Raw genomic sequence first — 23,318 nt, 5'->3', positions numbered from 1 at the left:
TTTTTTCTATTTGTCTTACACATTTAGTTTATCTAACTGGTGGTTTTTGTAAACATTTTAATGTCAAGATTCAAATTGAAACGTGATTTTCTTACAAAGGTTGTGGATTGAAATGTCATTGTATCTGCAAGGTGCCACACCCGACCCCCACCCCCATACACACCCCAGGCTTCCCGGCCATGTCGCACTTCGGGGGTACAGCCGTTTGACAGGGAGAAAAATGCAGGAGCGCTGCCGCTGAGCAGCCGTACAGGGTCACCTTCCCCACCCGGTGTTTAGAAACTTCCAGATAGCGCCGCGCGTGCGGATCCACCCACCTCCGGGGCAGGCAGAGGACCCGTGGCGTGTCTTGCCTACAGGGAGGCCCAGGGTCGCCCCTCACCCCTGCCCCCAACCTCGGGGAGCGGACAGTGACCCGCTGCTGGTCCCTGGTACTCTGTCCCCCTTCCCCTGAACACGGCTGCTAGGCGGTGGAGGAAGTGTGGAGCCTGGCTCGTGGCCCACCGAGCGAGTGCCCGCCCCGGGTGTGGCTGGGGTAAGGTTTGCTCATGGCAAGTGGCTCCAAACAATCTGCTCATGAGACGCATCGTCTGTCCGAAGTCCGCAGCCCTGGCCTGTCCAGTGGACACAGCCATAACCCGCTGAAGGGGCTGACTCGGGATCCCTCAACGTGAGGGCCAGGGCCTGCGCACTGCGGAGATGCGCTTGGTCTGTGCCCGTGGGGGTCAGCAGCGAGTTTTATTTGCAAAGCAGCATTAGCGACAGAAGCGATTGCACCGTAAATGAGTAACCTCTAAATTATCAGTAATTCTATTCATGAAATGGCCCTCGCGGTCCCTCAGTTCCCTGCAGGTGACACGGTGTCAGGAGCCCGCCCCGCTGCCTAGGCCGACTTCTCCGCCGCTTCCGTCTCCTGCTCGGACAGCTTCTCCTCCGACAGGACCGACATCCAGGGCGACACGGAGCGGGTGACGCTCTGCTTGGCCAGGTTGTAGTGGTTGATGACGGTGTAGAACTTCTCCCGGGCGCTGGAGTCCTGCTCTGCGTAGTAGCTCTCCAGGCCCTCCGGGACACACTGCGTGTTCTGCAAGGCAAGCGGCCGCTGAGCAGGCTCACCCTTGGCTACTCACGGACACCTCCGCGGGGCCACGAGCTACGGCAGGGCACGGGAGACCCGCACACGCCTGGACGGGCCGGGACTCGGGCCCCCAGAGCGTCCGCCCATGAAGTGCCCTCGTCAGCGGCTCTGAGCCTACGAGGACACAGTGACGCTTCGGACCCGGCCACAGCAGCCAATGCGAGGAGGGAAGGGAGCCGAGAAAGGCTCTGCTTGTGCTGTGGTCCCAGCAGGTGCACCCGGGTGAGGAGAGGCCAGCGCTCAAGGCCAAGGAACCCGCAGAGAGGCCACGAGGCGGCAGGAGCCCCGTGCGTCCGAGATGAGTGAGGACCTTGCCGGAAGCTGCTCCCCACAAGCCCCTAGGCTCGTCCACGGCGCTGTCACATGAGCATTTTGGAGGGAGGCTGGCCTACAGCTGCCACCCACTTGAGCCCCAAAGCTGGCTGTGGGTCAGCGCAGGAGCTGCCTTGGCCCCTGGCTCCCAGCCCCCAGGGAAGGGGGCCGTCTCCACCACCGGTCACCCCCAGCACAGCGGGCAGGACTCCATTTCCCAGCTGGCTTTGCAGCCAGGCGTGGTCCCGTGACTACAGCACAGCGGGATTCACGTGGAGCAGGCTATGGACGGGCCGTGAAGGGAAGCTGTCTGCCCTGCTCAGGCCAGCTCTGACCACCCCGAGGACGAAACTTTGGGGGGCCGCAGGGCAGCAAGGGGCAGGGGCCCGGGGCTTCCGGACAGCCCCAGGGATCCCACCCAGCCTTCCAGCCCGGACGGACCCCCGACATGCCTAAGCCACTGGGACTAGCGTCTGCACCAGCGCCAGGCGTCTGTCGGGAGGAGAGTGACACAGCGCGGCTAGGTCAGGGCCTCTGGCCGTGGCCATCAGCACAGCGCGGCTAGGTCAGGGCCTCTGGCCGTGGCCATCAGCACAGCGCGGCTAGGTCAGGGCCTCTGGCCGTGGCCATCAGCACAGCGCGGCTAGGTCAGGGCCTCTGGCTGTGGCCATCCGTCCCTGGGAAGGGACTGAAAACTCCAGATTCTTGGGCCCTCCCTGCTCAGCCCTCACTCGGCCCATCCGTGCTGGCGGGACCCCCAGGTTAGACACCTCCCGTGGAGTCTGGTTTGGCCCCCCGAGTCCAGCATCTTGGCCAAGGCCTCCTTGCTGGGAAGTGTGAGACCTGTTGCTGGTCCTTCACAAGGAAACCTTGAGCGTCCACCCCCACGGCCTAGGCAGGCGCAGGGGGCAGAGGGGATGCTGCCTTCCCCCGGGCCCCTTGTCCCTCGGGCTCTGCGCCAGGATGCTGCCCGGGCTCAGTCGCCCTGGGGAGCCTCCTCGGGCCCGAGAGCTGGGCTCTGGCTCTGTAAGCCCCAGCAGGTTGACCGGGCCTGCTCCTAGAGGCCATTCAGCCGACCCAGCAGCAAAGGGGAGCCGGGGTTGGGCCACCACTGCCATGGTCCCCTCCTGGCGGGCTACACAAGACTGCAGGCACATCCTCTCCCGGTGAGATGCGTTCCACCGGACCCATTCCACGGGGGAGGCAAGTCAGAACTGGAGAGCGAGATGGTCCTCCAGGTCCACGCAGGTGAGTGGGAGAACTCGCCTCCACCCACCCTGTTCACCCAAGGTGCTGATCTCAACTTCCCGCCCCCAACACATAGAGGGGGCGTGGGTAGGTCCTCCACTGACCGTGACCGGCAGTCAGGCCCCTGCCCTCGCACACAACCCCAGGAATTGGTCCCAGCTGACCCCAGCCACCATCACTCCTCGCTTGACCAGCTCAGTGCCCTCAAAGGCAGACTAGGGGACTCTGACAGAAGGGCCGGAGCTCGGGCAGCTGGGACTACAGTGGGAGTCCCAGCTGCCGCTGGAGCCAGGCCACAACTGCCCCCTTGGAATCCGAGACCCTTCTCTGCCCCCTCTCCCCTGTAAGCCAAGCGCCATGGCCCAGGCAAACCCTGGCATCTTTCCTGCTTGGGCTTCCATGGCTACTGCCTCTCAGACGGAAGCCACTTGGCTGCCACCAGTTCCGTGAAGGTGCGGCGGGCTCCACCCCTGCTGCCCCCCCCCCCCATGGAGCAGGGGGAGGGGGGACGGAGTGGGAGGGCTCTGCTCCAGCTCTCGTGTGTATGGATCAGACGTACCTTCAGGCCCCATGTGCACAGGCCAGGGGGCTGTTGGACCTGGGCCTATGGCACCAGCTGGGGTCACTCGAGTCCTTTCTCTCAGCCTCTGTTCTGTCATTAATAAAATGGGCTAATGTGTCCCACTGCCAGATGGCGGCGAAGACTAAAGTCCACGCTGGCAGCTCAGCTAGGACGTGGCCACGGCCGCACAGCAGACACAAAGGTAGACAGCCTGGAGGGGCACAGCTGCGGTGCAGCCCCACCTCGGCAGAGGTGCACATGACACCCCGGAGAGGCAGTCCATCCTGCACCCAGCACAGCTGCTGTGGCTGTCACAGGGGCTGTACAGGGGAGCCAAGCCCCCTGGCCTGCCCTGCCGCCTCCCCTGACCCCTGCGCACCACTCACCAATGCCCAGGAACATGTGGGCACCTCGGTGACAGCAGGGGCCACCAGCCAGCACCTGCCGAGCAGCCACTGTGCCCTCCTGGCGCCAGCCCGGGGTGAAGGACCCCGGAGTTGCCAGTGCCTCCCACACAGGACATGGCAGCAAGCCAATGCGGGGGTGGGGACAGGAACCCCTGGGGGCTAGGGATGGCTTCCCGGGGGGAGAGGAGGTAGGAGGGGTGCTCCTGAGAGAGCCCTGGCGTGCCCCACTGGCTCGGGACAGGAGGGGAGGGGAGGGGGAGCTGGGTTGGATGCAGAGCTTGGGCCCCAGCCTCTCGGGGCACATCTCTCACCTGTGGAATGAAGCCAGCGACCCAGCTGCCTGCCCAGTGCCTGCGGCGCCAAGTGCTGTTCTAGGAGCCCCTCCGTGGGCAGGATAGAAGGGCACCGCCAGCAGAGACAGCTCGGAGACTTAGCCAGAAACTTTTAAACCTTGTGTTTACCAATTTTCTAAAACTCCTGCATCTTTATGATCAAAAAGTGCAGAAGTGGAAGCCTGCGTCCTGCCTGGCCCAGTTGGCCTTTCCGGGTGCCCTGGGTGCCCTCGGCACTGCCGCATGGAGGCGGCTGGCAGGAGGGCTGCGCCGTCAGCCGCCGAGTCTCCCACGTCCAGCCAGGCCCTTTCCTCTTGCCCTTGCCCTGCCTCCCAGATCCGGTCTTCTGGTCTGTCCCCATGCCCTGGCCGCCCGGACCCTCCTGCCCACACAGCAGACTCCTCAAGTCATCTCGCTGTCCCCACCTCTCCCCTCCAAGCTCAGCCTCCCCAGGCGACCTGAAGGGTCGTCCCCATCACGGCCCCCACTCCACGGCCTCTGCCTGGCACTCCCAGTGCCGTGCAGCCTGGCCCCACACTAGCTCATCTCCCAGAGCCTGGGGCTGCCCCCAAGTGCCCGCCTGCCGTTCCCTCTGTGCGCTCAGCTCCAGCCAGTCAGGGCCAGCCCTCCCCACCCCATAGCTCCCCGCCTCCACTCTAGGGCCTCCCTGAAGTCAGCTCCGCCCCCGGGGCAGCAACAGCAGCTGTGGAATAAAGCCTGGATGAGGGCACAGGGCGCCCTCTGCTGGGTGCACGTCCCAGAGCACAGCTCTGCGGTAGGGCCCCATAGCCTCAGCTGGGCAGAAGTCTGCCCGCCCGTCCCCGACCTGTCCATCCCTTTCTGCTCCTGACACCCGCGCTTAGCACCCAGCTCACCTCTCCACCTTTGTTCAGGCAACCAGCTGGATTCTAGCACCTGCCCGGTGGGCGCCAGGCTCAGGCTTGTGCCATCAGGGCCGGCTGAGGGCCAGGAGCCCAGCCCCAGGGCAGTGGCCCCAGCGGGGCGGGCAGGAGAGCTGGGTCCCGTGTGGCCCATGCAAGGCCTTGCCCTCTTGCCCTCGGCTCCCCCCCAGTGCTCCTTGCCTTTGCGGGGCCCGTGGTCCCTTCCTTCCCCAGACCCAGGGGTCTCAGACCTTCCTGGTGCGCGCACTGTGCCCTCTGCCTGCCTGGCCTCTCCCTAGGCAGGGCCTTTAGCAAGGGCCCTGCTGCCCCGGGGCCACAAAGCACAAAGCCCCGCTGCTCTAGTGCCTGCCTTAGACCAGCTGAGAGACAGGCAGGAGCGGCCTCAAGTTCAAGGGCGAATGCGAGGTGCAGCCCTGAGGCCCTGTGGGAGCAGCGGAGCTTACCTTGAGGACGAAGCCATCGGGACAGGCACGGTCATACTTGTACACCTTGTAGACGACCAGGAAGACGACGCAGGTGAGGAAGGCCAGGGCAAAGAGGACCAGCACAGACACCTGCGGGCAGAGGCAGGGGTCGTCAGGGGCTGGGAAGGCAGAGGACAGACGCACAGACACGCACAGGTGCACCTGCCGCAGGCACGCAGAGACGGGCTCTGAGGGCCAGACAGCTGGGGCCCTTTAGACCATGTTAATGCCATTTTAATTCTTCACCATATCGTTATAGCCCCTTCACTGTTTAAAATGGTGTAACGGATAAAGCCCGAATCCCGGCTGCTCCACTTCCGATCCAGCTACCTGGCCCAAGTGCTTGGATCCCTGCTGCCCACGTAGGCGACCCAAATAGAGTCCCAGGCTCCTATCCATCCTCCTCTCTGTATAAATAAATCTTTTTTAAAGTTTGAGACAGCGAGCGAGCTCCCACCTGTCGGTTTCACTCCCCAGCTGGCTAGGACTAGGTCAGGCTGGAGCCAGCAGCAGGAATGTGAACCAGGTCTCCCATGTGGGTCTGTCATTTTACCTTTTTTTAAAATTATGTATGTTTTCAAAAGACGGTAACAGAGAGAGATCTTCCATCCGCTGGTTCACTCCCAAATGCCTACCACAGCAGGACCAGGCTAGAGCCAGGAGCTCCATCTAGAATTCCCATGAAGGTGGCAGGGGCCCAAGCACGTGGGCCATCCTGTGCCACTCCCAGGGAGCTGGCTTGGAAGCAGAGCCGGTGCTCTGCCGGGGCAGCACTCCCGTATGACATGCAGGGCTCCCAAGAGGCAGCTGAGCTGCTGCACCGGGCGCCCACCCACCTTCCCCTTAATGACTTATTCAATAGTGCAGAACCCGGGCTACAGCCACAGTCGGGCCCTGGTGGAGCTCACGCGGCTCACCGTCTGCTCAGCTTCACCCCCAACAACAGCATTCAGTGCTCCTCACCGCTACGTGCCTGGCACACAGCAGGTGCTCAGTAAGTTCCCAGCACACAGTAGGCGCTCAGCCTGTGGTTGCAGGTGAACTCCACCAGCGAGAGGGGCGTGGAGGGGCAAGAACGTGTTGGACGAGAGGCTGGGAGGTGAGCAGTGGGAGCACCCTGGGGCCCCCAGGACAGCAGGAAGGAGATGGAGGCACGGGCACTGGGAGCCAGCAAGGGCCTGGAACACACAAAGCCCCTCACTGCCCAGCTCCCCCTGCTATGGCCCGGGGCTGCCAGGCCCCTGGGCTCCTCCTGCTGGCCACCCACAGAATTCTGCAGTCGCCAGGCCAGGGATGTGGGAGCTCAGCTGCTCCTGAGGCCACAGTTGTCCCTGGAGTGCCTCGGGGCATGGCTGCAAGCAGAGCCCCAGGACCTCCCCACCCCCACCATGCCGTGCAGCCTCCGGTTCTCTGTGGCAGGTCAGCAGGGCGTCGGGGCAGACGCTGTGTGAGGAAGCCTCGCGTGCTCACAGCACAAGACGCTGGCCCCACCAAGAACCCTGGGGTTCCCGTGGATGACTTCCACATGGGACCCTGTGCACATCTGAGAAGCCCTGAGCCCTACCCATCTGTGACAAGGGACAATGGCTCTGCCACCTCCCAGGGACTGTCAGCTGCACGTGCCCCAGGGAGCCAGAACCCACACCGTCCCCCTCCAGTCCCAGGGCCCTCAGTCTCCAGGCTGAGAACCATTGCAGGCTGCATCCTGGCTACCTGGAGCCCCCGCCAAGGGAACGGAGGCTCAGCACTGCGGGGTGCAGCCTCACGGCCAGACCGGCCCCTCCCATCCAGTGCGCTGTCCGCGGTGCTGCAGATCCAGCCGGTCCTGCGGGTCCTCTCGCCATGTTCCCCAGGGACCTGAGACCCCAGCCCGGGTTGCTCCATCCCTTCTCCCTGCACAGCCACCCCCCGCCAACAGCCACACCCCTGCAGACCCTCTGACTGGCAGGAAACCTCCACATCCCCTCCAAGCCCGCCCTCCCCACGGCTCCCACCCCAGCCTGGCCCAGAGACCCTCGCTGGGAGTGCCCCACCCTGCTCAGGCTGACACCCCCAGCAGGGGCACAGCAACTGCGCTGTATCTGAACTTGCCCTGCACACAGTGTCCAGGCGCAAGGGGGCAGGGGAGGCGGTGTGTCCAGGCGCCCACCATTGGACCACAGCTACAGCGCACGTTCAAGCACACAGCCACATGGACCCAGGAGGCCGACCGTGCAAAGTCAAATTTTCCGGAGAAAGGAGAGGCAGCTGTCCCAGGAGCCCGGCAGCCCGGGCAGCAGCAGGGACTGACCATGCTCGGAGCTCAGTGGGGCTCAGCCCCTGCAGCTCTAGCTCCCTGGTCCATGTGTCCAGGTCCCAGCCAGAGGAGCCACATCCTGGAGCTGGCACAGGGGTCCACACAGCGGCAGGGCACCGAGTGCCTGGCGAGACGGGCAGGGCCCAGAGGCCTGGGGTGGCCTGAGACCGGGGTGCACTGCACAGCGCCCGGTCTACCTGGCTCCCTCTCTGCCCCAGGATCCCCAGTGCTCATGCCTACAGAACTGAGCCATGAGAACAGCAGGCGGGGGGCGGGGGCAGAGATGCACCCACAGACGGCAACAAGAGGCTGTCCTCCAAGTGCGGGTGCCTCTGCCTGCCCTGGGGTCTGTGAATTCCCAGTGTGGCGCCTCCCCCCACCCCCTGGCGATGGCGCCTTAAGGGAGAGCCGTGGCCTTTCTAGAAAGACCCAGCTGGCTCCGGGCTCAGCCAGCACAACCTTGAGCAAGCAGGTTGCCTGTTGTCCCCGGGGAACGCGGGGGAGGGGGCAGGGCCTCCCAGCCTTGCAGGTTTCTCTGGAGAGTGACGGGGACCAAGCTTCCAGAACCTGCTGCGTCCCTCTGCTGACGTCCGCCCCCAGCACCCGTGAGCGTGACCTCATTCGGAAAGAGGGTCTCTCTCAGCAGGGGCAATCGCACTGAGATGAGGTCGCTGGGAAGGGCTCGAAGCCAACATGACCGGTGTGGCTCATGCACGAGGAAGCCTGGACGTGCAGAGACACGCACGTGACCCCAGAGTCCGGACAGCACCAGGGCCCCCGCAGCTCCCACCATGAGCTCGGACTTCCTGCCTCCAGGTCTGGGAGGGAACAAACATCTCAGCGCCGCCCCCACCCCGGGTGTGGCCCCCCCCCCAAGCAGCCGCAGGAGACGAACACAGCCCCTGCACCAGGACTGAGCCTGGGGCCTCGGGTCTGGGCTGCCAGGGTCTCTGCCCCCTCCTGTGCACACGGGCCTCGCTGCCTTCGCTCCCCCAGCCCAGCCCTCTCCGGACACGTCAGCCAGCCCGGCCCCTGCTTTTCCCTAATTCAAGGGAAATTTTTTTAAAGGTGCGTCCCACTTTGGAGGCTTTCAGGGACACCCCTCCCCCCTCCCCGCCCCATGAGACAGTCAGGAATATTCCAGAACAGAGCGAAGTTACGAGCCAGCCATCCACAAAGCCTCCACGGTGCCGACAGCCGTGCCCCTCGGCCCCGGCCAGCAGCCGCCCCACCTCCCAAACCTGCAGATGCTCTGCCCCCAGGGCAGCTGGCCGTTTGCGGCCAGGACTCAGTGAGACACCGGCTCAGCCACGCCCGGTGACCCTGGGGAGGCATCCATGGCAGCACTGCCCGGGTTTACGGTGGCAAAGGGCAGGACACTCGTGCCAGGCGCACAGCGGGCTCCGAGCTGTGGGTTGCAAGTGGTTTGTCCCCAGAGGCTCACGTGCCAGGAGCCTGGTCCCCAGGGTGGCTGCATGGGAGGTGGGGCCCGAGCACTGTCCGCCTTCCTGCCTGACCCTGGGGCCTCTCCCGCTCACGCCGCCAGCCAGGATGTGCCCCAGAGCTGAACCAAGGCGGGCTGACCCCCTTGGGGCTGCGGCTCGGTGAGCATTGAGCCCTCTTACATCATCAAGTTGTCAGCCGCGGGGGTTCCCAGAAGCAGGGAAATGCACATGGGCGCAGCTCCTCCCACAACAGCGTGAGCCGCGTGCCACAGCGCCTGCAGCCTCCAAGCCGGGTCCACTCCGACGCCCACCCTAGCCCAGGCGCACCCTCACTCTGGCCAACAGGATGTCCCAGCATTCCCCAGGGCCAGGGCAGCCACCAAGGAGGAAGCAGTGGTAACAGCCCCAGCCTGGACATGGAGGAGCCAGGACCCACCTGTGGCTGCAGGCACACGGGTGTGCCAGGGCGGGGCCAGGTGGCACCATCGCTCCGAACCCTGCGCGCAGCCGAAGCTGCAACCTCGGGACAAAGGGAGGATCCCACGCCCAGGAAAACTCCCCAGGCGCCACACGGGGTGTATCCTGCAAGTGGACAGACAGGCCCAGGCGTGTCGCCAGCGGTCAGGGCCACCCCCCACCCCCAGAAACCCCTGCTAACCCCTCGCAGTGGTCTGAACGCGTGGCTCAAAGCAGCACGTGCAGCCGCGGGGCCGCAGGGCCTGGGGCAGGCAGGCGGCTCCCGGGGACCGCACAACTGGGTCAGCGGCGTCACTGCGGGAGGCGCCGCTTCCTCCCCTCCCCCCCTCCCTGTCCTGCCACGGAGGACCGTGCAAGGCAGCCAGGCCCTCCGCAGGTGCTGCACCGCCCGGCCCCGCTCCGATCTTGGCCTTCGCAGCTCCCAGAACCCAGGCTGTGCGTGTCCACCACCCGGCCCCGGGCTCAGGCACCTGCGTTAGCAGCCCGGGGCAGGCCAGGACCCGCAGAAGCCTCAGCAGTGTGGGAGCCCACGGGCGCCAGGCTCTTCAGATGGGGAGGGGATCACGAGCCTGAGAGGCCCCCGTGTGGCCGCAGGGGCAGAGACTCTGGGAGACGCCCCCCCCCCCCCACCTCACAGGCGCTGCAGGTGGAGAAAGAGGCCCCTCCCGGAGGAATGCAGAAGACAGAAGCGGCCAGGAAGCAGGGGTCTCTGCCTCCAGACAGGGCAGCGGGCCCCCGCCCCCCACCCAGGGTCTCAGGACTGCCGGCGTGGGGAGCTGTGACAGCCAGGGCTGTGACTCACGCCCCTCAAGGGCAGGGCACCCACAAGGCCTGGGCCCTCCACATTCATGGGGACCTGGGGAAATATTTACAGTTTCATTTGCTTCAAAATCAGGGTAAAAATACAGTAACGATGACGACGACAACGAACACAGAACCGGATCTTGCCTGGACCGTGCCCGTCTTCGGGTCGAGGCAGTTACAACTTTCCTTTCTGGACAACGGGGGAAGGCACCCCCAGAAGGCAGCAGGACTCAGGCCAGGAGACCCTGCCTTCTTCCATCCTGCAGATTCCGCAGGCGGCCAGGGGACGCTCCCAGGTGATCCGGCCATGACCCCCATGCAATCCCCACGGGAGCCCGGGAGGCCCCGCTGCAAAAAACCAGCGTTTCTCACAGTGCTCAACACTTGTCTGGAGGAGGACACCTGCCAGGGACAGAGGGTGCGTGGGCGTGTGTGCACGTGTAGGCATGTGTGTGCACATGTGGGCGTGGGTGTGCACGCGTGGGTGTGGGCATGTGTGCACGTGTGGGTGTGTGCGTGCACACGTGGGTGTGTGCACGTGTAGGCATGTGTGGGCATGTGTGTGCACATGTGGGCATGTGTGTGCACGCGTGGGTGTGGGCATGTGTGCATGTGTGGGTGTGTGCATGTGTGGGCGTGTGTGTGCACACATGGCCATGGCCATGCACGTGCATGCCTGTGCATGCATGCTGAGTCTACACTGTCCCCACTCTGTGCAGCTGTCAATCAAATCTCTATGGCAAATGATGATGGGATGAATGACAGCTACCACGCCAGGGTCTGCACCCTGCTGTGTGACCTCGGCACAGGCCAGCGGCCGCCGCCGTGACAAGCTCTGTGCCTCTGACCTCTAAAGGAAGCCACAGGTCTTCTCAGAATGACACTGCCCGTGCATAACTCACTGACGCGGGCTTGTGAAGAAACCCGATCACATCCAGATACTGGTGCTGAAATATTGCAAACACACAAACTTGCAAAACGTGTGTGTGCTTGCGTCTTTAACACATGGAACAAGATCTTTTAAATCCCGTGACTTCCACAGAATGAGACACGCAAACACCGTCCCAAGGCCTTGACACGCACGGGTGCCTTGCACGGGCTGCAAAGTCAGAGGCCCGGCGGCTGCGCCTCGCAGCGCGTTCCCCGCATTGCGTGTGCACTGAAGACTATGAAACTCTGCTGAAGGAAATGAAAGAGACAGAAACGCCTGTGTCACGGGCTCCGATACCCAGGATGGGACTCCCCACTCCCAATTTCCAAATATACGACCACGCCACAGCAGCCACAGTGCTGGGCTGGCATCAGAGAAGACACGGGCCAGTGAAATATAACTAGAAGCTGGGAAACACTGTGTGTCCACCGCTGATGGAGCCACGACCACTCACTGCTCCGACAACTGGACACCCACCCACAGAGCGATGGAGCTGGACCCTTACCTCACCCTATAGAGAAACCGCACCTGAGCACAGGAGCTAAGCCAGCTGAAAGAAAACATTCATAACCTTGGATTTGGCAGTGTTGTCCCAGATAGGACATGAAAAGCACAAGCAACAAAGGCAAAATAATGACTATAGACATTACAACAGATGAAAAATAAACTGTTGAGTTAGGAAGAAAGTAAAAAGAAAACCCAGAGAACGTAGTAGAAAATATTTGCCAACCAGGTGTCTTCAAGGGCCTAGTGTCCAGAGTATATAAGAAACTCCTAAGAACTAAATAACAAGACCACCCAATGTTAAAATGGGGAAAGATCTGAACAAATGTCTCTCCAAGGACAAACAACCAACAGGCACAGGAGGATGCGCAACACCGGTAGCCATGGCAACGGGAATCCGAACCACAGGGAGATACACCTCATACCCACTGACACGGCTGCAGTAAAAATCATCGCGGGACCGGCACTGTGGCGTAGCAGGTAAAGCTGCCACCTGCAGTGCTGGCATCCCGGATGGGCGCTGGTTTGAGTCCCGGCTGCTCCTCTTCCCATCCAGCTCTCTGCTGTGGCCTCGGGAAGCAGTGGAAGATGGGCCGAGTGCTTGGGCCCCTGCACCCGCATGGGAGACCAGGAGAAGCTCCTGGCTCCTGGCTCTAGATCGGTTCGGTTCCAGCCATTGCGGCCATCTGGGGAGTGAACCAGCGGACGGAAGACCTCTCTGTCTCTGCCTGTCACTCTTTCAAATAAATAAATCTTTTTAAAAAAAATCATAACAAGCACTGGAGGAGCTGGAGAGGTCGGAGCTGTGTACGCGGCTGATGAGGAAGTAAAGTGGCACAGCTGCTCTGGAAACCAGCTTGGCCACCCCACGATGCAGAAATACGAAACCACCACACGAACCAACGATTCTAATCCTCCAAGAGGATTAAAAACAGATGCTCAAGAAAAACTGGCGGGGGAGTGTTCAGGCAGCACGCCTCCCGTCAGCCCAAAGGTGGGAAAAAAACCAAACGTTTTCCAACAGATGAACGGATGGAGCAACACGTGTGCATCCATAACGGGAATACTACGCAGCCACAAAAAGGGGTGCACCTGCTACCACACGGCTGAACTTGCAGACGCCGCGCCCAGTGGAAGAGGTCGCCTCAGCCCCTGCTCCCCTTCCTACAACAGACGGTGCAGGAGAGGTAAACCCACGTCCACCAGGGGTGTTGCAGTGGGGTCTCCTTTGGGAGTGATGGCGGCGGGACCGCAAGGCGCATGTACTCCATGGCACTGAACGGTATCACTGGAGTTCGTCTCCTCTTACAGACAGTTTGCTGCAATTTTGAAAAAAAAAAAAGGGCCAGAGGAGGGGAGCAGGACGCCGAGGGGGTCACAGGACGTCGCAGGGATCCTGACACGCACAGGCGAGGCCGGAGAGACATAGGAGTAGCCAGGAGCAGGCTAATGGGCCAGGGCGAGGAGGGGCCGTGTGGCCCAGGGGGCGGGGCAGGCTTCAGGGACGGTCGCTGCCCCCCCTCCCCACTGCTCTGACCGCCCTCACTCACAGCAGTGCTGTGAATGACAAGGCCAAGGCCAAGCCAGCACACTGGATCTCGGAGCACTCACCAGGCCTATGCACTGGGCAAAACCTCGCTTGACTCCACGTCCAGCTGTTCTCTCCTGTTGAAGCCTCCTGGGGCCACTGCCCAGCAGGGGACACAGGGGCAGGGAGTCTGCAGCAGTAGAGGTGTCCCCCCCCAGGCCCCTGGCACGGAGTTCACAGGGTGCCAAGCGGGGGTGGCTGGAAACCCCACCGCCGGCCCTCTCACTGAGTGACCTTGGGCCTACTGCCTGATCCCTAACAGCCCACGTACAACATCGCCACGACAAGGTCAGCCTCCAGACGCCGTTACTAAGAGCGCAGGAAGGGCACTCGGGAGCTGGGAGCCCGGCAGGCAGCGGGTCGATGGCTGAGCCCTCCCACCCCCGGGGGGAGGGGAGTGGCAATGAGCATTTCTGCTGAGTAATGCAGTAAAAAAAAAAAAAAAAAAAAATCTTGGGAAAAGATGGCGGCTCCTGACATCCTCAAGTTTCCAGCACTATCGTAGGGACGCCACAGAGAAGGGAACACACATACCCCGAGATGACTCAACCCCCCATCAGCAGATTCCGGGTGCAGCCCCACTCGGCAGCCGGGCTGGCAGCCTGGGGCTCTGCTGCGGTGCTGGTGGGCAGCCAGATCCCGCAAGGTGCTTGGCACAGCCGAAGGTCACCACTGGGGGCGTCCCAATGCGTTCCCAGGGTCTCTGTGTGAAGACCCCCCGGCCCCCCACTGCTGAATGCCAAGGAGTCAGGATAAGCAGCTAACTAACGCCCAGGGTTACTGAGAGCTGGAAACAGACGTGCACACAGGTGCTCAAGGTCATCAAGGACATGAGATGCACACAAGCGCCCACAGAATCACGCGTGACCGGGTGCCAAGGGTCGCCCTCCTGGAGCACCGACGACCAGCTGAGTATCCCTCAGGAAACCGCCCGCAACAGGTGCATGAACCCACCGACCCTCCACTCTCCAGGCCTTGGTGGCAACATGGCCGAGGCCAGGGGTGTGGCTGTGGGCCCCACCCTCCCAGACAGCCGGGGGCACATGACACCCCAGCCCTGGCAGCCCCTGGCCCGTGATAGGGGGATGTGCAATTTAAAACGCTGAGGTTGGCTCACGCAGGAGCCATCCCAGCCCGTGTTTATCCCGAGCGTCCGCTCCTCCTAGGAGTGAGGCACCTGCTTTCCCCTGGAGCCCAGCCTTTCCACGCATGCTGCACGGAGTCCACAGAACCCCTCCCCAGGGGCGGTTGCCTAGCAACCAGCCCAGCCAGCAGGCAGCCAGGAGCCTCACCCCCGGGTGAGAGTCATAAAGCAACATCCAGAAAGACGTGCGTCTCCAGGACGCCACCCAGAGGTGCACGCTGGCGCTCACTGCTGGCTTGGCGTTGCAACATCTGAGAGGCAGGACTGCATTCCTGAGATGCGCCCCTGGACGGGGAGAGGACTGGGGCCAGGCCTGGGGAGCCACGCAGGAGCCACGGCACCACCAGGGGGACAACGAAGCGGTTCTGCCCCAGCCAGAGCTGGCGGAGCCCTGGGCAGAGGGCACACACTGGCTGAGCAGGGCAGCTTCCATGCCACCCTCCTGCTCCCCAGCCGGAGAGGCCCCCACCTCAGGCAGCAGCATCTTCGCCTATAGCCATGGCAGCAGCACGCTTCGCCCCGTGCACGCACATGGAACAATCGAATGCCGAGAGGACGTTGCAGAAGGGTGGGCGCCCCCAGCACTTCCCAAAGGCTGCCGCTCTGCCCTGTGCCCGACGCACCCCCGTCCACTGCTCTGAAGACGTGGTGCAAGTTCGAATCACCAGGAGAGCTCATGACGACACACGTGCCTGTGTGAACATATTCCGACACCGGCAGCTCCGGACACACTTCCTTGGGGGACGCGGGCCCTGGGAGGTTGCCTATCATGCACACACCCCACAGCAGGTGCAGGGGGCCAGGTCAATGTCCCCTGTTCAGAGGGGCCTGGCACAGGCAAAGGCAAGCGGCACCCTCAAAATCCAAGTCACTCAGCTGTGAGAGTCTGGCCCACGGCATCCCGGTCAAGCTACCAGCCCAAGGCTCCCAGGGCAAGGTGCCAGGCTCCGATCCTGCCGCCAACACTCCTGACGGGGTGGTCTGGGGCAGGTCCAGCCCCCGGCTTGGTGGGAACAAATACCCCAAGGCAGCGGGCACATGATGAGAGCTGCCACTGAACTCATTCAACAGGCAGGAGCCCCGCAGACCCTGGAAATCTGGCCAAGTCCCCCTCGCTGGGAGGCCAGCAGCTCCATTAGTCGCCCATTTACTTATCAAGCTGTTACTGAGTATGCATTAAGTGCCAGCGAGGAGACGGATCAAGGAGCTCTTCCCAGTGCTGGCACGCAGGGGCTGGTGGGTAAGCTCCATCTGCACACTCAGTCCTCGCGCCTTCACAGGGGCTCATGGTCTCATCTCGGGGGTTGCCGTGGCCTGCTGCCCTTCCCAGGCCACCGATTTGGGTCGAGGGGCCTTTGCTTCAAACGACCACCCCTCTGGGCCTCTAGGGGTCACCTGGTCCCAGGCCTCACACTCAACCCAGAGGAGAGCACCTAGGGGCAGAGGGGCCTGGACACTGGCACAGGAGGAAGAGGCGAGGGAAAGGAGGCTTGCTCTGAGAGCAGGTGCAGCCCCAGAGCCTGCGCTCAGCCGAGGCTGCGGGAGTGGGGAGGGGGGATGTGTGCGCGCTCTCTGTGGGGCTCAGGCAGGAGACGGAGGGCACCGGGCGGCACAGCACTGGCAAGGCTTCCGAGTCAACAAAAGGGAGAGGATCTTAGGATCTGTAGAAGCAAAACAACGCAGCAGCCTGGGGGGAGAGCACCAGAGCAAACCTGTCCAGCAGAAGCAGGTGAACCCTGGGCTGCGGCCAAGAGCCCTCTGCCTGTTTCCCCTTGGTCATGCAAAGGAGAGACCAACAGTGCCCACCCGGGAGGCGTTCACGAAGATCATGCGAGGCAGTCAGCACAGGTCCGGGAGCCAAGCGTGGCCCCCGCTGGTGGGGTGGGGGGCACTCGAGAGCTGCCTGGGGCAGTCACTGCTCATTGGGAACAGGGAGGGTGAGGTCAGTCCCAACCCAGAGGCGGCTCCCTGGAGGTGGTGGCAGCTGAGCCAGCATGGAAGAAGGCAGGAGGTGGGGGTCACGCGGGGGTCCCAGGAGACGTGGTGGACGCACAGGCTTTGGGACCAGAGTCACGAACAGGAGCCCAGTCCCCCGGGACTGCACAGCGTCATCAGCCAAAGGGGTTAATGGCACCGCCTTCAGGGTGTGGGATCACCAAGGATCCGTGGCCTAGGAGCGTGCCCAGAGGGTCTATGCGTAACCAGGGCAACAGGCTCATCGCTCGTCACAACCCACTGAGCACCTGCTGGGTCCCTCGGTACCTCGCCTCCTTAGAGCAAGGCTCCTGCCACCTGAGCCAGTCCACTGGGAGGGGCATGGAGGTGCCGGGTAACCGCACGGTCCCAAGCACAGCAACCACGGGCCCTGGTGGCAAATGTGCGTCAGCTGGGCCTTAGGCAAGGGACCTGGGGACCTGGTCCAGGCGAGCATTCAGGAGACGCACCAAGGCGTCAGGGCCGGGGGCGGAGCCTGGCACACGACAGGCACTCGGTAGACAAAGGAGCAGTGGCCCGAAGGCTCTGTTCGCTCCTTGCTCCGTGAGGACCTAAAATGCCAGGGCACAAGATGCACTCAGGAATCTGGGGCGCCTGACACCATGACCTTGGCACCTAGGTCACTGGTGCCTCACCCAGGAGGAGCAGCAGCCGATCCCTGCGTGCACACGGAGGGCAGGCCAAGCGGCAGTGGATGAGGCCCACTGCCTTGGTCCTGGCCATGAACCTCAAGTACAGACTGACTGCAGTGCCCGGGGAGCACCTCAGCACACACCCGTCCTCACACCAGCAGAGGCCCCCGCACCTCAGTTTCTCCATCTGTACAACTCCGAGGTAGCAGCGGGTGAGAGTGTGGGAGGATCGTGGGAGCCAACTCAAGGGAACACGCTGCACCCACACCAGGCACCCGTGCTCCTGGGTTCTCCCTGGCATCCCCACTCTCTCCACAAAGGCACCCACCTCCCTGGCCGCACCGCCATGACCCGCCTGGGAGGGTTCCGGGGACACCAACCAGCACACGGTGTACAAAGGGGCCTTGCAGACCTAGGGCGTGGTGTGTGCGCCCAGGCACGCTGCTCCACGTTAAGTGGGGGCACCAGCGAGCCAGCCACTCTTCAAGGACTGGGGGCCCCTGGCTGTCTCCCAAGCCCTGTTCTGAGTCTGAGTGAAGTGGCCATTTCAAACCCTTGCTCCCCATGTTTCCAACAGAATGAGTTTCCAGATCGACCCCAACTTCTTCCTCAATCAAAGGCTCTACCTCCAAGGTGACCCAGATGGTCCCCAAGGCTCCTCCCACCCAGACCTTTCGGGAGGTGACAAGGGCCGAATCAGCACAGCGCTCTGGAGCTTGGCTCTGCCACACACAGGGCTGTGGCCACCTCAACCTGCCCATCTGTAAAATGGGTTTACCCATCAGGACCAGCCTCCCATAGGTGCAGGGCTCAGCACATGGCCGAACTGTTAGATAGTTGGATGTTTGGCGAGTGATTTTCTCATATGTTTGTCACCTCTGTCTCAAAGAAAGTTTGTGGGTGGGGTTTCCCTGTGACAGAAATCAGTAATACAGGACCACTTTGGAAAATGTAAAGAAAAACATGCTTAGGGGTAAGGCCTTGGGTGGGGTGGGCAGCCGGAAGCTGCCGGGTTTGCCCACACAGCGTCGCCTCCGGCCCCTGTGCCTCCACGGGTCCCGTCCGCAGCTCGGCAGACCCCTGCCAGGGACCAGAGCAGGACCCGGCCCCCGGGCACTCACCTTAAACCTCTCGGTGATTCCCTCCGTGATGCTGACGGTGAACTCGGCGATCTTGGGAGGACGCGCCTTCCCCTTCTTGCGGTCGGGTTCATACTCGGTCTTGGTTTTCACGACCACCTTACAGGAAGCAGACGGGCAGGCCGTCAGGGGGGTGCCTGGAGGCACGGGGTAGGGCTGGGGCCCCCAGGGTTCAGAGGCGTGGTTCTACCAGGGAGCGAGTCATGGAAAAGAGAGAAGAGCCACCGTTCCCAGCAACCTCCCCGGCTGGGACTCCTGGCGAGTTCAGGGGCTAATACTCCAGATGCCGCCCCCTGCCCCCAGGAGGGGAACACTGTGACCGAGGCGCACAGGCCGCGGTCACACGGCCGCATGGCATCGCACTCCTAACCCAGGGCTCCTTCCGCCACTGGAGCCAGAGTCCAGGTGCAGGTGGCCCGGGGGACACGGCCCTGAGCAGCCAGCCTGGAAGGGAGCAGCTCTGGGCCAGTCCTCTTCCCCTCCACCTGCCATATCACAGCAGGAAAAAGCTTTTCCCGGTCTAGAAACCGGCCCTGCCTCTGCCCGAACAGACCTTCCCACCAGCTTCAGGTGGGAGGCCCCTCCCTCGGCCACCCACAGCCCAGCCTCGAGGCCACTACATGCGTGACACCTGCAGCCAGCGCCTGGTGTTGTCTCTGTCCCCCGGAGACCGGCAGTGTTCCAGAGCTCTAATCCCCAAACCCTGCTCCCCAGAGCAGGTCCTGGGAGTGGCTGCCAGGCTACACCTGCTCTCCATGGCAGTGGGAGCCAGGGCAGAGCAGGGCGGGAGACGGAGGGGAGAGATGGATGCTGGGAGCCAGCCTCAGAGAAGGGACAGGACCGGGTGGCACTGAGAAGTGACCCCAAGAGCCATGAACGTGGAACTATGCTCCGGCCCCTCCCCCACGGTGCAGAGGGAAGGGCGCGCCCACTGTGAGTCGGAGTGGGTGACCCCTGCGAGGCACCCACTTCTTGGGGCAGCACCCCTTTGGCGTCACCCTCCTGTCCTCAGCTGCACCTGAGCAGCCCTGCGGCCTTGAGCACGCACTTGGCCACCTGGAGCCATTCCACTGACCTGGGCTACGGCAAGGCCAAGGAGACCCACGGGACCCTCAGCCCAGGGTGGGGACTCGGTCAGTATTCTGTGGACCCTGCCTCCAACGCTGACAGGTGAGGTGACCTGGGCACTCTCTCTGCCTCTGTTTCCACATCTGGAAAATGGGCCTGATGGTGGTGGCTATTTCCGTGAAGTGAAACAAGCGCCAATGTGAGGTGAGACAGCCCTGACCTCGCTGTGGCTCTGGGCCGGCTGTGCCTCCAGGGGAGGGGGCCTCGCCTCCCTGAACCCCGACGGTGAGCAGCTCCGGTGAAGCAAGGTCTCATGGGAGAGCTGCCTGGCTGCACAAAGGCAGGAAACCTGGGGGGGGGGGGGTGCCCTTCACCGGGTGACCCTGGGCAGGCATCACTTGCCTCGGTCCTGGCTGAGAGTCCCTTCTCTGGAGCATCCCTGCCCGGGACTGCCCGTGCCTTCCCCAGCCACGTGGGCGGCCTCACGGGTTAGCAAGGGGTTCACACCTGCCGGAACCCCCCTCCCTGCGTGGGACAGGCTCGGGCGCAGCAGACAGAATCAGTTGATAGAGGGGCTCGCCTCCGCACAAGGAGTGGGCACAGCTGTCTTTGCTCTCGGGCTGAGCAGGGGTCCTGGCCAGGCCCTGCTAACTAGGCGCACCTGACCTTGACGGGGAGGGGAAGGGGGAGAAGCAAAGCCCAGCCGGGACCAGGAGCGTCCCTGAGGGTCCCCCACGGCAGCCTGGGTGCCCAGATGTGACCAGCTGGTCCCCTTTTCCTGCCGCCGCCTCCCCCCATGCAAACCACAGACAGCAGAGTGGAGACAGTCACACCCACTTTGGGGAGCTGAGTGAGCCCCTGGAAGGGTGCACCAGGACCTCATGCCACCCCCGCCCGGCTGTCAGCAGGTCCTCAAGCCTTGGGTCAGAGCTCCGAGGGCGACTACCCAAAACCACCAAGGTGCAAACACTCAGCTAGCTCCAGGGACCCCCCACCCCCGTGTGGCTTTTGGAAAAGCAGCAGCAAGGTGCTGGGCACAGATGCTGGGTTTCTGATTTCAGATCTGCGAGACGTTTACAGATGGGATTCACCTGCTTAAGCACCAAGTCGTGAAAACACTGTTTAACGCTTGCACATGCTGTAGTCCAGAAAGGAAAAAAAAAAAAAAAAGGCGATTCGGGAAGCAGCAAAGCCCACCCCGGGCCCAGGTTGAGGAGTCAAGGGGTCCCCACTTCCCTCCCCCCATTGGGTGCACCGGGTGTCCCTGGAGAACCGCTCCCTCCAGCACCCACACCAGGCCAGCGGGCAGAAAGGGCAGGATTGGCACTGCAGCACTAGGGGGCAGGGGGCGGGCGCCCCCGCACTGGGCTCACCCCAGAACCAGAGGCCCCGGGCACGCGGGGCCGGGTGACCGCTGGCCCACGGATCTGCCCACGAAGGGACGTTCTGCCCACCGAGGTCACTTATCGGGGTGCCGATCCCGAGGCGAGGCCTCCCACCCACACGCCCCGCTCCAGAACCGCGGGCGGGCACGCTGTCCTCGCCGGGGCCGTCTCCCTCCGGCGCGCGCGGCGCGGGGGTGCCCGAGGCCCCTTACCTTATCCGGGGGCGGGAACTGCAGCTGATTGACGTCCAGGGGCGTCATCAGGGGAATGGTGTCGAAGCCATCCTCAGGCAGCGGCTGCTTGCTGCCCTTGTCGGCGAAATTGTTCCCCAACTTCACCATGGTTCCGGGAGACCCGAGGCTGCCGCCTGCGGAGGCAGGGCCGGGCGGGAGTTACCGCGAGCAGGACGCGGGGAGGGTCCGCCCGCCGGACCGGCCGACGTCTCCCGGGAGGGGTCGAGGGGACGCGGCGGTCACCGCCGATGCGGGGTGGGGGTGGGGATGGGGGCGCGCTCTGCATTTGCGGAGCCACCTCGCCGCGCGCGCAGGGGCGCCCCGCGGCAGGCGAAGGGCCGCCGCCCCTGTCCAGCCCGTCTGGGCGCGCCCCTTGCCCGGGGCCCGCCGCGCCCTGGCCACCCCGCCCGCCCCGGTCTCCCCACCCGCGACTTGGGGCGCTGAGCGGCCCCTGAGCCCCGCTCCCCGGCGGGCGGCGCCCGGCCTCGGCCGCACTCACCCCACGCCCGGCTCCGGCAGGTCTGGGCTGCGAGCGCGCTCCGAGCCTCCGCGTCGGCCGCTCCTGCGCGCAGCAATGGCGGAGGCGGCGCCGCGCGGGGCCGGCGCGGAGCAGCGATTGGGCTCGACGCGGCCCCCTCCTCCCCGCGCCCGCCGCCTCCCTTCCTGCCGCTCCCGGGGTTAATTGTGCGCGGGTGGCGGCGGCGGCGCCTCCGCCTTGACGCAGCGCGCCCGGCAGCACAAAGGAGCGCGCGGCCGGGCGGGGGAGCCTCCCCCGGGACCCCGCGGCCGCCCCAAGCCCGGGGACAGCCGAGAAGGGGGTGGGGGGTGGGGCGCGCCCCGCTGGGAGGCTTGGGGGTGGAGGGGCGCCCCGGGGCGCGAGAGGGTGCGGGCTGCGCAGGCCTGGGGCGGTGGCGGCGGCGCGGGCGCAAGGCGATTCGAAACGAGAAGGGGGGTTTAGGGATGGAGCGACCCCCCCCAAAGGTGGGGAGACGTGGGGAGTGGGGCAGTCGCGCAGACCTGGGCGTCCTAGGAAGCGTTTGGAGAGCTCCCCAGAGGCGGCGGGCTGGGGCCGAGTCCAGAGCCTCCCCTCGTGCTGGGCCGGGGTGGGAGAGGCGGCGGCAGGGTCCCGCGGGTGCGGGATGCAGGGCTGCGCTCTCCGAGAGCGGGGACGTGGGCGCCGGAGGGCAGGTGTCCGGGGCGGAGAGCGCGCGGCGCGGCGAGACCGAGGGGCTCCTGCAGTGTGGCCGGAGCGGAAGGCGAGATCCCGCGCGCCCGGCGGAGGAGGGGCCGCTTGGACGGTCCCGGGCGCGCAACGAGGACGCGGGGTTCTAGCCTGACCCGCCCCCCACCAGCCAAGCCGGACCGCGCCGCAGTGGCCCAGATCAGGGGGCCCGCTTTGCGGACCTCCAAGAGGAGGATTTGGGGCGCTCGCCCGAGGACAAGCTCCGGGGGCGCGCGAGGTTCGTGGCCTCCCCGGGCACCTGCAAGGCGCCCCCGAAGTCCTTGCGTTCACACCCCTTGCGAGCGGTGGAGAATCGGAGGCCGGGGGGTTCCCGTCAGGCCGGGGAGTCCTCGCAGAGAATCCCCGGGAATAAAGAAACGGGGAGAGGAGCGGGACCCGCCGCGGCGGCCTGGAGCGCAGGCCCAGTGTGGGCGCCTGCCAGAGGGTGCGGGGAGGTCTGATTTCAGAATCCCCCTCCCCCCGGGCCCGCCCCCGTTACCGGTGAGCTCCTGGGCTCCCCAAGTCTCTAGCAGAGGCTTGGCGGGGTTTCGCGGTGGGGGGCGGGGGAGCGACAGCCGGGCAAGGGCCCAGGCTCTCGGTAAGTGGTACCTGGGGTCCACCAGGAGGGATGTAGGCTCTGCCTCCGGCCCCTCCCACCGGTCTTAGGCAAGGTCACAGCCACCTCCCACTTGGAAGTCACTCCAGCCACCAGCCCTGCGACAGGAGAAACCCCATGGGCTTAAGGAGGGGAGTGGCTCTGTCCCCATTTCAGACCTGTGCATGTCACAGAACCCAACATATGTGTTGGTGGGTGTGGGTGCACACTGGTGGGTGTGGCGACTCCCCATCTTCTGTACCCCGCCAGCAGGAAGGAGGCTGCAAGGATGTTGGTGAGCCTGGGGCTCTCCTTTGTCAGGGAGGGTGGAGAGGACGGAGAAAAGCGTCCCCCACCTGCCCCAAACACAGGATGGAGGGGGGTGCACGTGGGTGTCAAGAACGCCTTATTGGGGTGGGGGCCAAGTTCAGAAGGAAAAAGCCCACAGTCTTGCAGGGGTCAGATGCGATAGAAAAAAAAATACCTTAGAGTCCA

At 64.1% G+C, this 23,318-nt stretch overlaps 1 protein-coding gene across 2 annotated transcripts; it reads right to left on the bottom strand.

Moving 5' to 3' along the window:
* Window positions 1-13: 13 nt before the first annotated feature.
* Window positions 14-22,108, bottom strand: NSG1 (neuronal vesicle trafficking associated 1). 2 transcript variants are annotated; one of them, XM_062213651.1, is made up of 5 exons: window positions 22,024-22,108; window positions 20,986-21,140; window positions 18,303-18,419; window positions 5,345-5,455; window positions 14-1,084 (listed from the first exon to the last, which is right to left on the bottom strand). In XM_062213651.1, the coding sequence occupies exons 2-5, from the start codon at window positions 21,112-21,114 to the stop codon at window positions 884-886; spliced, it is 558 nt and encodes a 185-aa protein (XP_062069635.1). In that variant the 5' UTR covers window positions 21,115-21,140; window positions 22,024-22,108; the 3' UTR covers window positions 14-883. The 2 variants fall into 2 exon arrangements, with proteins under 2 accessions (XP_062069635.1, XP_062069634.1); XM_062213650.1 differs by lacking the exon at window positions 22,024-22,108 and adding an exon at window positions 21,506-21,563.
* Between the last annotated feature and the right edge of the window lie 1,210 nt (window positions 22,109-23,318).

This window comes from Lepus europaeus, chromosome 16 (genome assembly GCF_033115175.1).
Source record: "Lepus europaeus isolate LE1 chromosome 16, mLepTim1.pri, whole genome shotgun sequence".
Lineage (NCBI taxonomy): Eukaryota > Metazoa > Chordata > Mammalia > Lagomorpha > Leporidae > Lepus > Lepus europaeus.
Note: the sequence above shows the minus strand (reverse complement) of the source record. Positions and strands in the feature narration are given on the sequence as shown.

Excerpts from the sequence above, each read along its gene's own strand:
- NSG1 (XM_062213651.1), bottom strand. The coding sequence starts at position 21,114 with ATGGTGAAGTTGGGGAACAATTTCGCCGACAAGGGCAGCAAGCAGCCG. Across the intron at positions 18,420-20,985 it reads AGTTCCCGCCCCCGGATAAG|GTGGTCGTGAAAACCAAGAC; the intron begins GTAAGGGGCCTC and ends GCTTCCTGTAAG. Across the intron at positions 1,085-5,344 it reads CCGATGGCTTCGTCCTCAAG|AACACGCAGTGTGTCCCGGA; the intron begins GTAAGCTCCGCT and ends CTTGCCTTGCAG.